General features: G+C 38.0%; 3 protein-coding genes across 4 annotated transcripts in view; all 3 read right to left on the bottom strand.

Moving 5' to 3' along the window:
• Positions 1-1,960: 1,960 nt before the first annotated feature.
• Positions 1,961-5,675, bottom strand: sumo3b (small ubiquitin like modifier 3b). Its single transcript, XM_063887848.1, has 4 exons — positions 5,517-5,675; positions 4,208-4,336; positions 3,958-4,029; positions 1,961-3,096 (listed from the first exon to the last, which is right to left on the bottom strand). The coding sequence occupies exons 1-4, from the start codon at positions 5,535-5,537 to the stop codon at positions 3,031-3,033; spliced, it is 288 nt and encodes a 95-aa protein (XP_063743918.1). The 5' UTR covers positions 5,538-5,675; the 3' UTR covers positions 1,961-3,030.
• Positions 5,676-6,100: 425 nt separating this feature from the next.
• pttg1ipb (PTTG1 interacting protein b) lies at positions 6,101-9,640 on the bottom strand. Of its 2 annotated transcripts, none has more exons than XR_010166072.1 (7): positions 9,441-9,640; positions 9,031-9,086; positions 8,800-8,908; positions 8,070-8,172; positions 7,567-7,686; positions 7,222-7,268; positions 6,101-6,764 (listed from the first exon to the last, which is right to left on the bottom strand). XR_010166072.1 is itself a non-coding variant. In XM_063886946.1 (7 exons), exons 1-7 carry the CDS (start codon positions 9,541-9,543, stop codon positions 6,721-6,723), a joined length of 528 nt encoding a protein of 175 aa, XP_063743016.1. In that variant the 5' UTR covers positions 9,544-9,640; the 3' UTR covers positions 6,101-6,720. The 2 variants fall into 2 exon arrangements, 1 of the variants encoding a protein (XP_063743016.1); XM_063886946.1 differs by having other exon boundaries at positions 7,621-7,686.
• Positions 9,641-10,426: 786 nt separating this feature from the next.
• Positions 10,427-14,609, bottom strand: part of myo10l3 (myosin X, like 3) — a 50,617-nt gene continuing 46,434 nt past the window's right edge. The window contains 8 exon segments of the mRNA XM_063888279.1: positions 10,427-12,151; positions 12,251-12,345; positions 12,348-12,441; positions 12,854-13,309; positions 13,388-13,511; positions 13,664-13,800; positions 13,980-14,187; positions 14,288-14,585. Coding sequence (XP_063744349.1) covers positions 12,047-12,151; positions 12,251-12,345; positions 12,348-12,441; positions 12,854-13,309; positions 13,388-13,511; positions 13,664-13,800; positions 13,980-14,187; positions 14,288-14,585 — 1,517 coding nt within the window. The 3' untranslated portion in view covers positions 10,427-12,046.

The following is a 14,609-nucleotide window of genomic DNA, read 5'->3' as shown; positions in this document are numbered from 1 at the left end:
TCTGATGTGAATTCTCTGACAATTTATTTAGCATTATTTACAATCTATTTTCTAGATTTGTATTCTATAACTGGAGGTATTGAATCTTTGGTCCTTTTCACAAAACACAGTGACGTTTAAAAGTCTACTGTAAAAAAGTATATTAACTATACCATAAAACACCATTAGTCAAAGTTATCAAATTAATATTTATCAAGTGACTCTCTAGGACATCACTCATTTTCCTTGTCGATGTAAAAACTCTCAAATTATAGCATGACAACAATTTTATGATGACAAAACTGACTCCCTTTCACTCCCTTTAAGATCTCAACATGCGCTGGGATGAAATCTGATCTGCTGGCAGGGTGGGGACCACATTACGCACAAAAGGATGACATCAGCATATAGCGCTCTGAAGCCGATCCAGAGGTTCTCCAGATGCACAGTGGTTTTATTCAGGCTGCTGGACTGATTCAACGGGGGAGGGTGTCACATCTGAGCTTGCAGGCTGGACACATGGGGGATGCAAAACACGGTTGACTGACCTCATACAAGAATTACGTGTCCCAAGTTAAACTTGTTTGCTCAGACTCCTCCCCTTGTGTTGTATGATGTATGTGATGTTTCGACATGTGTATGCACTTACTGGGTTATATTTACTCAGAGGATGCTGCTCATTATGGTGTTCGTTCAAACTCAGCATGAAGGAAGAAGCTTAAAGATTAGAACTTATCCCAACAAATGTTTGGATGGGAAGAGTTTGTAAACCAACATCAAGCATTTTAGCTTTAATGAAAACAGATATCATACAATAATAAATGTTAGGTTCAATTGATTAAAACTTTCAACGATTTTTTTCCCATACATGATGTCATCTTAATGTGTAATGTTTATAAATGTGCTAGAATATTACATGGCATATTATAAGTTCTGATGTAGTTATGTGTTTCTTACACAGACGTTTGTGTAAGGTTTTCTTGTCAACACAATCTCATGTAATACACTTGTTTCTCATAATTCCAGTCTGTGTGAATGATGTGTGGTTAAAACACCAATTATCTTGTCACAATTATAACAAATAGACCTCACTGTTCACTGAGAGCAGTGCATGACTTAAGATAGACAATGAATGTGCTTTAAAACAACAATAATAGAGAGCGTCTCCTTATTAACTGCAGTGAAAAAACAATTGAGGGTATGTGCTGCCTTACAAGCCAGCTAACCACAGCTGATTGTGACTCACAGCAACAAAAACGTGTTATTCATTGACATTAAATCTGGCCTGTACAGTTAATATCTGTTTAAATGTATGAAGCATTTACAGACTCATGAGGTTTTTGAATGTATGGACTGAGGGGGCACCTTGCAGCTGCATTTCTAACACGTCTAGGGAAATATGAGACTCCAGATATATCCACAAGGAAATATAAAATGCAAGGAGATGCCAGAAATAAAGACAGCACAATCAGAGCTCTGTGTGAGGAGGCTCACAGGGAGTTCATTTGGCTGCTCAGTTGAGTTAACATCTGTGAAATTAAGTTCTCTTAAGAGAAGACTCATAGAGTTATGACCCTCAAAAGGCTGGAGTGGAGCAACAAATGCGTCTTTGTTTCTTAAATTAAGGTCTGGAGACTTTAGTGATGAAGTAGAGATGCAGATTTAGCAGAGGAAGTAGTGATCCTGTTATTCCTAAGAGCAACAATGCCCTCTAATGTATGTAGAGTGTATTGCATACTCTTGGTAAGACCGCAGTCTTAGAAACAAAACGTTTTCCAAGATAAACAAATCATATAATAATTGGCTTGCTGAAAGAAACTGTTCCAGACTATATCTGGTCTCAGTCAGCCCTTCAAGAGATTGATGTTTATTTACACCCAATATATGGACGCTTCAAAAGATTTGCCCTGCATTGCGTGGTGCAGTATAAATAAACTATTAATATTACAGCAGGTCCACGCAAACACATAATGCAAAAGACTGAGTATCAAACTATATTTATTGTATACAGTATAGGGAAAACAAACAATGTACAAATCAAAAGAAAGAGTGGGGGGGGGTAATATGTCAATGTCACCCTGCAAATCTAAGTGGGAATTTAAAAATCAAAAGTGGACATATTTCTACCAATACACGAGTCCAACCAACTAAGCAACTGTTCAGATAGATTTTTGAAAAACATATTGAAATTGGCAGTAAAGTATTGCCTGCATGAATATACATTAACTGAAATATATATCAGTAGATGAGACATGCAGTTTCTGGACTGACAAAGTTGAATTATTTTTATTTAAAAGTCCTGAATAGGTGATCGAAGAAAGAAATCAATGTACACATCGAAAGAACTGTTCTGTTGCTGTGTGACAACAAAGACCACTGTTAGAGAAAGTAATGCTTTACATGTACACAATTTATATATTAACCAAACCATTTGGTAAAAGAACAATATTCATTTAGCTTTTTGGTCCAGAAAGATTACTGTACTTTATTTACCATTGAGTTGAGTGTGACATTATTGAGGTAAACCATCCATATGGATCTGCAGTTGCATTTGTCTTGGGCATCGATACATCAAATAAAAAAAAGCGGCTAGTTCCTGTTTACACAGAATAACCACAAGCTCCAATCCAGCAGTTTCCCTCCACAGCAATCCTATCAAGTACATGAACTAAAAGACAGTTGAGGCCACCCTGAATTTAAATGCTCACAACAATCAGGAAAACAAAAAGAAGGGTTTTGGCTTGTATTTGAGCTTATGGTTTATAGACATGCGTGAGGTCATTTCAAAATCAAAAGTATGCAGTTGTTTTATTTCAACATTACTAGCCATATCTGATCTGAGCCTGCCCGGACAATTTCAAACCATCCATTAATGTGAATAAAACATGTTACAAATTACCCTGCATCTCAAAGATAGGATTTGGCCCCAAATGAAAAACCTTTTATATTGTGAACAGCCTGACCAAGCACAGTGAAAAAAAGAAAAAGAATACATCAGGAGGGGGGGGGGGAGAAATGGTGTGGATATTCTTTCCAGAGTCCAGGTCCAACTTAAGAAAAGACTCCCCCTGTCTGTTGTTGAAATACATCAATAGTGTCCTCATCCTCCATCTCCAGCTGTAAAAACAAAACATATATATTAGTCTACAGCAAAGGTTTAATATGTCTCCAAGTAGTAGAGCTTGGTATAAACCTCAATACTTTTTGGAAACAAAAGATCAGTGTCTGAAAAGAACATACATTTGTTTCAATGATCTTGTTGTATTAAGTGTTGTTTATTCCTGCTTCACTTACGGTCATTCCCGTTTCAAGTATATTAATGTTATTTTGGGGATGGCTTCTAGTTTTTAATATTTATCTTTTGTTAAATAAAACTGGATTTGTAAAGCAAGAGTTTATCCTAGCAGTAACGTTATTAACTTGTTTTTGAAACTCTTGTATCACACTGGCAACAGAGCTGATAAATATAAAATATTCAATCCTAAATGGAAGAGCGTCTTTGCATAGGCAGGGTTTAGCGTATATCTGTCATGATCAGTGGAAGGTGATACTCTCAAAAAAGGCTTTTGCTACTAGCTACATATTTTTTAACATTGGTTAAATAATTACAAGATACCATTTATTGTTTTTCAAATAGGACTGCCCAGCATATTGATTTACACTGAGATGTGTCGTAAAACTCTAATTTTCTATACTTATCCAGTGTTTTCCAATAATTCCCTACAGTCTAGGTGCCAGTTTCATAATCAAACGGATATATTTTTACATTTCTCAATGGGCGGTCCTGCATCTGACCAGGAGAATCAAGTTGATGTGTCAGAGGCAGCTGCTGGGTGTGTTGGTTTGGAAGGCCTAATGTAAGTGTAACACCCCAGCAGGGAGGGACGCTGCGCCAGACACGTCTGTAGTTTGCAGCACAACTGAATGATTAATCTTACTCATTAATCATGTCCATCTACAAGACCAGCTTTTACTAACCTGTGAGGGTGTGTCCGTTTCATTAATTGGCTGTCCATCAAACCTAAACCTTATCTGACGAATTGACAGTCCCTGTAAGACAAAACAAACAAATGGAATTTTAATGAAATATTGCACCCACCCGCTATAAACAAAATATAATCAACAGTTGGCTCATTCATTAAGTCCATTGTGTTGGTTATTAAGTCATGGTTCAATCCACCCGCAGGGATATACAGGTATACGTTTCAGCCTTTCAAAATAACTGTACCTGTCTGTCGCAGTATGCTTTCATTAGTTTGCTGAGAGGGGTATGCCTTTTGATTTTGAACTGTACAACGGACCCATCCTGACCAGCCACCTTGAGGTTTATGTGTTCATTCTCCGTCTTCACTCCCTCCTGCAACAACAACAACAAAAAAACACTCATTAGCAAAATACCTGAGATATTGGGACATTATCCAATATCCGGCAACCCCCATTAAACTCACATAATAACACGATGACGACATTAAAACCACCATGTGGGAATGCATTGAAGAGTTTGAAAATGTAATTCAGACCCAAATCATTCGGGAAGACAACAATGCTTAATCATTTCGTTTCCAACCTCTGCCGTTACTACCATTGAAGTGTTTGTGGTTACTACAAGCAGCCACCGACCGCCATCATTACACGTTAAACTGCCGGTGTACATTGTAGTTTGCTGTTGTAGATTCTACAGCTTGCTCATTTTAGCTGGGGTTAAAGTTTCAATTGAAAGAGCTTGGTCGTAGCGGCAAGCTTCATCATTTAAACTCAAACCCACACACTCACCTTCTGTTGGATCTCACGAATGTATTTATTTCAACAATAAGCAGTATTTATTCTGCATGATGTTGTTGTTTATATTATTCTATTTACATGTTTATAGACGTTTGCATTTACTTGGTCAGTTGCAACATTTACCTTAGTTTGGTATTTGACATGTTAATAGTTGTATTCTCCTGCATTACTTGCACACTGGTCTTGCAACATAGTATTGCACTATTTAGGTCTTCTCTGTAATATTTTATTTGCTGTATTACTTTGTGTCATATACAGTATGTTGCATTGTTGGAAGAGCCTTGGACTAAGGACTCATTGCGATAACTACACTGTAGGTATATGAAGTGTTGGAACCTTGAATCGTGATTCTTCATGTGGTTAGCATAGCAAGCTAATCATGTTCAAACTGGCGCTGAAAGCCACAATGGCGCAAAAGAAGAACACAAATCATTAATTTCACTTGCATTCTCCGGAGCCAGCGTTAACAAACCGACCTAATTTTAAGACTAAACAACTGAGACGCGTTAGCTAGCAATGGCGGATGTTAATACTGATGGGAGAGCGCAAACGGAGCGGTGTTCGCCAAAAGATCCGCTATTTGGTCAACCTTTGTTTTCACCGTCGACCCGCTCAAATGCGGAGTCTGTAGCCTGAAAGCAGCTAGCATTAGCTTAGCTGAATTAGCTAACGGTAACTTGCAACTGGCACCACAAGCAGCCAACAGCAAACATGAGCAAGACGTTCCTTCGAAGAAACAGAGAAATGTTACTGACCTTTGGTTGCTCTTCAGACATTGTGCTGTTTTAACGGATGTTTATTTTTAACGCAGAAGCAGTCTGTTAATTGCGGGCTATCAGCACCTCCGGCTCTTTCGTTTAGATCAGGTGCGCGCGCGTACTGATTTGAAATGTAATTCGACAAATAGAGGTCACATGTTCGACGTTCATTCGTGAGCGAGTATACGTGAGCGTGCAATCTAATATCCGCGTTCCCGCGAGATAGGGATAACAAAAGCGCCCTTCTGCATTTGACCAAAGATCCTAATAGTTAAAAAAAGAAATAAAATACCCTTTTTTTGCATTGGGATTCAGAAACCAAACACAAAAAACAAATATGAGCAAATTGTTCTCAGGAACTGCAACGTGCATGAAAAGAAAGAGAAAAACTTGCAGATTATTTGTATCCTTGCTGAAGTAAGAGGGTGAGATGAAAGCACGCAGATGAAATTACTTTCCACTGGGTTTAATAGTTCCATTCTTTGTCAGTACTGAACAGTTTCTTTTGAGCCCTAATGTTTCTGTAAAAGTGTTTGTGTAAGGTGTATCAGGGAAATTATGAAATGTTTAAATGATGGAAATTGAAAGTCACAAAAAAATGTATTTATTTTTTAAATTATCACAATTGGTTGAAAACAAATGCTGCACAATAATCAAATCACTCACATGTAGTTCAAGAAAACACATTTCTTTAGTCCATTAAGTCACATGTTATACCATTTTTTATAAAAATAAATGTTGTTCTTTCAGTACTGATCAGTAAAGTAGTGTGTATTATAACAATAGTATGAACATTAAATTGCTATTATTTATGAAGCACCACACTTGCTCTTGAGTTGTAAAAAAACTAATAATATGGCATTTTATGCATTATATGCAAAATAACACAGTGATGTTGTATAGCTTGTTGGACAATAGGTTTTGAACTGAACAGATGCTCATACAATCCTTATGAAAAAAAATAAGACATAAGAAATATTACCCTGGTATAACAGCAGAACACAATGTGCATAGAATATGAAATGTTAGGTGAAGGAAACGGTGAACACTTAGTCAAAATAATTTCAGGACATCTTGGTGACATTTTTTGACAAACACTGAAATGAAATCAGATCATCATAGTTTTGTGTATCTTAATGTTACTGGCATCAATAAGATCAACTTAAGGATTTATGTGGAGGAGTCATCGCTGAGATTCTTCTTAATGATCGTCCATACGGGCGTATGGGTTTTCCTTTGCAATACCTAAAAATAACAACAGAGAACAATTCATATAACTCATTTTATGGCTTCCAGCATAGCACTTTATTGTAAGTGTTTTGAAAGTTGGATGCAATTCAAATTTTGTAAAAGCAAACATATTTCTAAATGTCTTGTTCTCCCCAAAAATAATTTTAATTAAAATGCGGTAAATAAATGTACAGCGTTTATGCAGTATCATTTCTATCCAATAGATGGAGCTACTGAACTACATGTATTGGTTTTTTAAAAAACTTCTTTCTCCTGATTTGTGAGACTTTAATGTTTTCTTGTTTTATCGGCCCACATGTTTATATCTTTAGCTTATTTTGTCTATTTGATTGTATCCCATTATACATTAATTCTGCAACTATTTCATTATTGAGCATGTAAAGAAAGACATATTTTTTTTGATATTCAAAAAGTACATTTATTACCCACTCAAACAAGAAAATAGTCTCACCATATTTTTGCCTGATCTCGTCATGTCTCATCTGCATCTCTGTTGTCCTGTAGGGAAAGAAACAAAGACAAGTTGTTGGACAACAGAGAACAGTGGATGCCCTCACATCTAGACTGTTTGAATTCTCACTGAGGATCAAACAAAGTACTGCTGTAGAGCGCTTAAGTTTATACCAAAAACCCTATTTCACATTGTATACATCTGCCACTTAGAAAAATTATTATTTTCTTTAGATTTCCTAATTAATGTTTATTTATCAACATAATGTTGTGGACAGTCAACAAAATGTAGTGTAGGAGACTCACTGTTATGTTAGTTCTATTGTTATATTTATAATGACAGTACCAGCAATAAGGGCTTCTTTATCTTTTTTAAAATCCCCTCCTCATAGCCATTTACTTTGCTTTTTGACGGTTCTTTCTTGCACGGGTTTGTCGCTCCATCTTTGCGTCTTCTTTCTTGTTCCTACAATAAAAGAATATGTGATTATACATATATATATATGCATTGCGAAATAAATGACAATAGTGAGTCTGATGTGCTTCGCATTCAGCCTAATACAGCACATAATGCAGCATGCAACAGATAGTCTAATATTTCAAATGTATATCCGTCTCCTCATCATCCAAAAGCCATTATTAGATTACCAAGAGGCTAGACCACTTCTAAATAGAAAGATTAATGTTTTTTTCCCCAAAACTAAGCTGCAGCTACAAATTCTGGCAGACTTTTGGAGACGGCGGTATCAGCCTGGCCTCGCAGTAAAACAACCCATTGTGTTCCCCGTCCTCCTCCTGCCATGTTAAACCAGATTTCAGAGCCAGCACATCACATGACTTAATGCTTACCCAATTCTTTCACACTTGCAGCAGCAGAAGCAGCAAACCAGAATGCCGATAATGAAGACGCCTCCCACCACTGACATGGTGATGATCAAAATCTGGAAGTTTACTGTAAAGGCAGATACACAGTGACAAAGGAAGCACTGAATATGACTCAATGCATCATATTACACAATAGACATTACAGCTCAGTTTGGATAAAAGCAGTTGGGCTCTTAGTAGATCAGAACATTGAAGCCATTTAATAGTGGGTGTAGGTTCTTCTGTGGAGGATGAGCACTATAATCCTTCAATCTTTATTATCTAAAAGTACTAAACTAGTCGCATACATTTTATGACTAATAGAAAAAAAGATGTTATTTATCTGACATGTATATGTCATATACTACGTCTGTAATTATTTTCATTATTGATTATCTTGCTGATTATTATGTTTATTGATTGATGAATTGTATGACTTCTAAAAGGTCATAAAATATTCCTAAATGCTCATCACATATTTCTGAAGCATTAATTGAGGTCTTCAAATTGCCTGTTGACCATTGATTTTACTATCATGTAAAAAATAAAACAATGTTTGTAATTTCTATTTTGAAAAAGGACCCAAACAATAAATTGATATTGCGAATTTAAGGACATCGCCAAATCAGGTTGGAATTAATGGTGATTTGAGGCCTTGGGTTTACAGAGTCTTTTTTTACATTTAAATGTGAAATGTAAACGTAGGGAGTCTTACCCCAACACAACCCCCATCGTGCATCATTCAATGGACACACAGTGCTGGGGGGCAAGATGTTCCTCACTGGGTAGTCCAAGCATTGTTTGGTTGGTGTGCACCACAAACACTGTACAAAAACAGCAACAAACACTGTGCTTAGTATCATATTGTTGGTATTCATAGTATTACACCACTAACGACACTGAAGAAAGTTACTATCTGTGTTTGGCTGGAGTTTAACAGACTTACTGTTACATTCTCCAGACATTCTTTACAACTGGTGTTGGATCTCAAGGCACAAGGAACTGAAACAGAGACAGTTACAGATTGTTATGTTGTAAGTTATAGGGCTTATTGACCTTCCTTTTACGGTGTGAGTTCAAGCAGTTGAAGAAATGGCCTCAAGTAATGAAATACAATCTTAAAGATGTTAACATTTCTGGCCACGAGGACAAATCATCAACAGAGTTTACAGTGACACACATTCACAATAAGATATACTTAGTTAAAGTTTGTTTGGAAGGATCACAATGAATTAAGAGGATAATCTTTGCTCATAATCCATTTTTTTTGTTATCATGTGACCACCTCCTGACCTAACTGTTACTGTATTAACAAAGCACAACAGCTCAGTCTAAAATAAAACTAAATACACTTACTGGTGCCTGGAGAAGGAGTCGAAGTCTGCGCCTCCGTGGTTATAAAAACACCGTAGAAAATCAAGGCAAAAACAAAGGCTGATGCAGTGTGAACTCCCGACATTGTGAAGCGAGTGGGAGCTGCAGACTGCAAGGGACAACAGCAACACTAACCTCTCAGTCCGGAGGGTGGGCCAACTCTGACGTCATCAACGCCTGACGCTCGTCTCATGAAACAGCTGCAAACATCTTACCGTAAATAAATATCTTGCCTTGGTTTGAATTGTTTTTCTTTTTTAAAACTAGTGAACAGAAAATCAACTGCAATGTTTTTTTTTGTTTTCCTTGCGATTAACTTACTAAATTAACAAAATATGTTTAAGCGAGAGGGGCAAACCTCTGAGGAGAATTTTCAAAATAAAAGCCCTCGTCTGGTAAAACACACTTGATGATAGACCGAGACACGTTTTGAGATATCAACAAGAGGCCGTTGAGCTTTATAATAGATCATTACATTTATCCCTTGCATATTTATATTAATAATAATACTGCGACTACCACTACCACTATTGCTAATAATAATACTCTTGTAATTGATCACCAGGGGAACATTCACAGAGCTACATAGCAGCATTTGAAGTACAATATAATTATCCTCAAATTCAACAACTAAAACATTAGAGTTACTAACACCGTAAATGCATCAATAGCTATAAAAAAAACAAAAATACATTATTCTGAATTAGTTTTCATTTGAGTATAATAGAGTTCTTCACAGAGTGATTATCCAGTAAAGTCAATAAGATTATTGCTTATTTGCAGAAACCTGTGCTAAAGTTCTATGCTTCATTCAGGTCATATGGTTCAGACCGTCCCCTTGTCAAAGAGAGCAAAACAATTAAAGACTTGGCTGACTGAAACATTTAAATACAATCACATTCAAACACAAATGGAACCATTTCAGTTAATTTGACAACAAGACAATAACAAACAAAAAGCACTTTTTTTCAAATACAATAATTTATTAAAGCATCTTTAAATTCTGATATAAAACATTTTTCTGATTTTTCTTCTTCAAAACAATCAGAAATCGCAGAAAAACAGTCATCGTCAATGGCAAGATCAGTCTCTGGTGTGGCCGCCGGCAGCTGACCAGATCTCCTAAGTGAGTACGATTGGAGAACAACGGAAGACGGTAATGCATTGTGAGGTAAATACTAAGCTTGTAATGTTTGGATCATTCTCTTATCATGAACTATAATGTAAGTTGACTGGCATAGGCATTTCTTTGTGTTCATTTGCTTGGAATAGAGAAAATATCCTATAAGATTAACAGACGGAATTGAGCATGTTTGGTGTCTAGGGCAACACACACAGGTTTTCTTAAGTTGACAAAATATCAGAAACAGGGCACAAAATGAAGGAAATTAATAGTTATGACTAAATAGTTTGAATCTACATTTCTTCATCTCATAATGTACTAGGAAGACTGCCTCAATACATTTCCAGCATGCCAATAACCTTACTCCCAATCCATTGATACTTCCATAAATAAATACACCCACCCACACATGGCCTTTGACATCACTGAAAAAACACAGTTAAACAATAGTTAGACACAGACATACTCAACAAGCAATATCCTACTTGTTTCTAAAAACACATCCTGGAACATCAATTTCAGCAACTTACTCTAAAGTCAGCACACAATATACACAAAGTACTTTTTCTAGGAGAGAAGCGCAAAATAGTTTTACTTATTTTAGTTATTGTGTCCTATGACAAAATACTAGACTGCAGTGGTTATAGATATTGCATCTCCACTGATGCAGTGGTTCATGTAGAACTTCCTTCTTTTTTTGTATTTAATTAGGGATGTGCTTTTGTAGCACATGCAGCGGTGAAAGCCATAACTACAACTGACCAAGATATTCAACAAAATGTATATTCCATTCCTGAAACTCTGAAACTGCACTCAATCCTTCAGTCCAGAATAATAATGAAAACTTAAATAAGGCAAGGGAGATAATCTCCCAACAGTTATACACCACAATAACCTGAGGGACTCTCCATTTAGGAGAACATTCATTACAATTGGGCGCAAAATCTGAGAGGACAACAGTCAGTCTGCCACTGGGACACATTCTTTTATCTAGTCTGGATTTATGTTTAAAGAAAATGTACACGTTTGGAAATAAATAAGTCCTAATTAAGAAGTCGAATAAATATATGTTGGGAAACGTGAGACAAAGGATTAGGGTCTTTTGGATTTTTTTTCTTTTGAATCCATAAAAAGACACAACAAATACATTTCAAGAGGTGAGAAATGACCAGTGTAACGAATGAGAGGGAGTATCATGTTTGCAGACTGCATGATTGTGAGCAACACGAGACGACTGTAAAGCTTAAAATGGTGCTTAGCTTTAATGTTGCCACAAGCACAAGAGCCTTTTTTGAAACTTTGTGGAAATGAATCTCTGTGGATGGAGTTTTGCTGTGTTGCCACGTAGTCAGTCAAAACACAATATGAAAAAACAATCTCTATTGAGGGGATTTTTTCTCATGGTATCATCCCCCTCCTCTTCTCTCTACTTTATCTGAGTACAGTTTGAATCCTGTCAAGTCAATCACCTGATCCAGTTAGTTCCATAACTGGACACAGACTTCACGCTGCAGCGCTTCTTCACAATCATGTTTATGTAGGCTTTCATGATCTTTGTGATCTCTCCCACCTGTACAGACGAAAGACAAAATCGGAGAAAATAAGCAAAGTCTGAAATATTGTTCACTCAAACATACACAATCTATTATCTTTGGGAAATATGACGTACCTGTGGTGTTTCAAACAGCATTTCTCTCTCATCCACGGTGATTTTGTAGGTGCATGGCTGCGGAGCGCCAAAGAAAACAATGTGCTCATATGGGTAGTCTCGAGAGGCTTGGGCTCTCCTCTCTTGAAGACAGACACATTTTCAGCACTCACACTCAACCAGAGGTCATGAGGGAAGCCTCCTTCTTTGCACTAGAAAGACACACACATAGGGAGATATATACTTAAAACACTGTGTGCAGTGGGCTGATAAGTAATTAAACATTGATCTGATCTGCTGGATCAGTATCAAGGCCTGAATGCAATAATGTCCTGAACATTTAATAAATGTGCCCTTATCGTGATCCCAAAAGTGTTTTTATACCAAATAAAGGACTAGTTGGACTTATCTGTCTGTCTTGACTGATATATTTATGAATAATATATTACCTTTCAGATTGGGCGTTTTTTCCCAAAACTACTCTTGTAATAATTGATTTTATGTTCGGCTTTATGTTGAAGTGCAAATAACACTTTTCAGGCACAGTTGCATTTTTGGGTTATTTAAGGCCAAACCTGATCTTGTTTAACACATCTGGTATAAGTCAAAGTTGCGAAAACTTACCTCAACGTCAAACAGAGTGGATCCATATCCAGGCCACTCCTTGATGATGGTCATGTATTTGAGCATGGCCTGATGCTGGTCCAGACCGGTGAGGCGGGACCACTTCTCCACGATGCTCGCCCTGGTGGCAGACGTCTCCTCCTTTATCCACATCTCCAACATCTGCTCCTCCTCCATGCGCTGCTTCTTCATTGAGCCCGTCTTCAGCCCCCGTCGCAGGGTCCCATCCAGGAAGCTGGTCCTCCGACGCTCCAGAGTTTGGCCTGACCCTGAGGCTCCTCCCACCTTGGTGAACTGGACGATGCGGCTACGTAGGCGGCCCACAGGGTAGACATTATCCAGGTTCCAGGTGACCTTTGCTTTGTCTCCGAACAGAAACTGCAGGCGCAGAGCGGCCAGGTGCTGCAGGGTCTCCTCACGGGAGGGGAAGTGGCCGCGGGTTAAACTCTCGTGGGCCTGAAGAGAACAGCATCATCATTAGCACCAACTTGTGAATGAACATGACATAGGTGTATGAAGAAGATTAAAACACACCTGCTCAAACATAAAGGCAAACTCCACTCCCTCTTTAGGCATGCTCTCCACATCCAGGAAGCAATAAAGTTTGAAATAGAGTTTCCAATGGCCTTCATCCTCAGCTTCTTCACTGCCAGCCAGTCTGGTGGGAAATCCACAAACCAGCCATTTACACATCTACATTTGGCTTAGCTTAAGTATCCTATGTAACAGGGGCCTGATTTTGAATAATCATATCAAACATAATATGTAATAAAAAGTAACCAGCAATGTTAAATAGCCATTTTAAAATACCTTTCAAATTTGGCTAAAACATCAGCCACAAGTACTCGGCTTTCCACAGCTCTGTCTATAGTGTTGTTGTGTTCAAAGAGTGCAAACATGTTTCTGCTGTCCTCCATAGCCAGACCTCGGATCAGCTTCTCCACCACCTGGAAAAAGCAACACAAGATATCAATCATAATCCTTTATTTGCCTAAGTAAAGATCCTCCGCTAGCCATGCTTAAAAACAACATGTCTTTATCAGAGTTTGTGTAAGATAATCACAATGATATCTTCCAAAAGGATCATTTAAAATAACGTATGCAGCAATGACTAGAGCTCGATTACCTCTCCAGCAGTGGTGTGTGAGTTAATGGAGATCTTGCAGGAGCCTCCTCCATGGCAGTACACTGTGGTGGTCATTTCCTGTCTGGTAAGCAGTGCCATGATTTCCTCTTGAGAGGGAACAAACTCCCTGTTCTTGGTCTTCTTCAGAGACTCCCCAACAAAATGGGCGAACATTTCGATCTCTGTGTCGGGGAACAGCTCCTTAATCCTTTAAAAAACACAAAGACAGTGAAGTAGAGGTTTCAACCCTTTGTAATTTTGACTATAGGATTGTTATGAATCATGGCATAACCAGACACACACTGTACCTTTTGAGGTGAAACTTGAGGTAGCGAAGAATGCCTCGGCTGGGCAGGAAGGTGCAGCTCATACAGGTGAGGAGATGCCAGTGGGCGCGATTGGACAGGCTGTTTGGGTGCGGGACGTGATTGGTTTGTTTGATCAGCTGACAGTAAACCTCATCCCTTAAAGACCTCAAGTCTTGACAGGTCTGGAGGATTCCTTGGATGATTGGCACAGGGTCTGACACGGCCTCCATCTCTTGCAGTGAGTTGAAAATCTTGACCGCCTCATCCTGCAGGCTGGTATAACCCTTTTCCTTTTGCACTGGGAGAGATAGACAGACAGAGG

This window comes from Eleginops maclovinus, chromosome 7 (genome assembly GCF_036324505.1).
Source record: "Eleginops maclovinus isolate JMC-PN-2008 ecotype Puerto Natales chromosome 7, JC_Emac_rtc_rv5, whole genome shotgun sequence".
Classification (NCBI taxonomy): Eukaryota; Metazoa; Chordata; class Actinopteri; order Perciformes; family Eleginopidae; genus Eleginops; species Eleginops maclovinus.
Note: the sequence above shows the minus strand (reverse complement) of the source record. Positions and strands in the feature narration are given on the sequence as shown.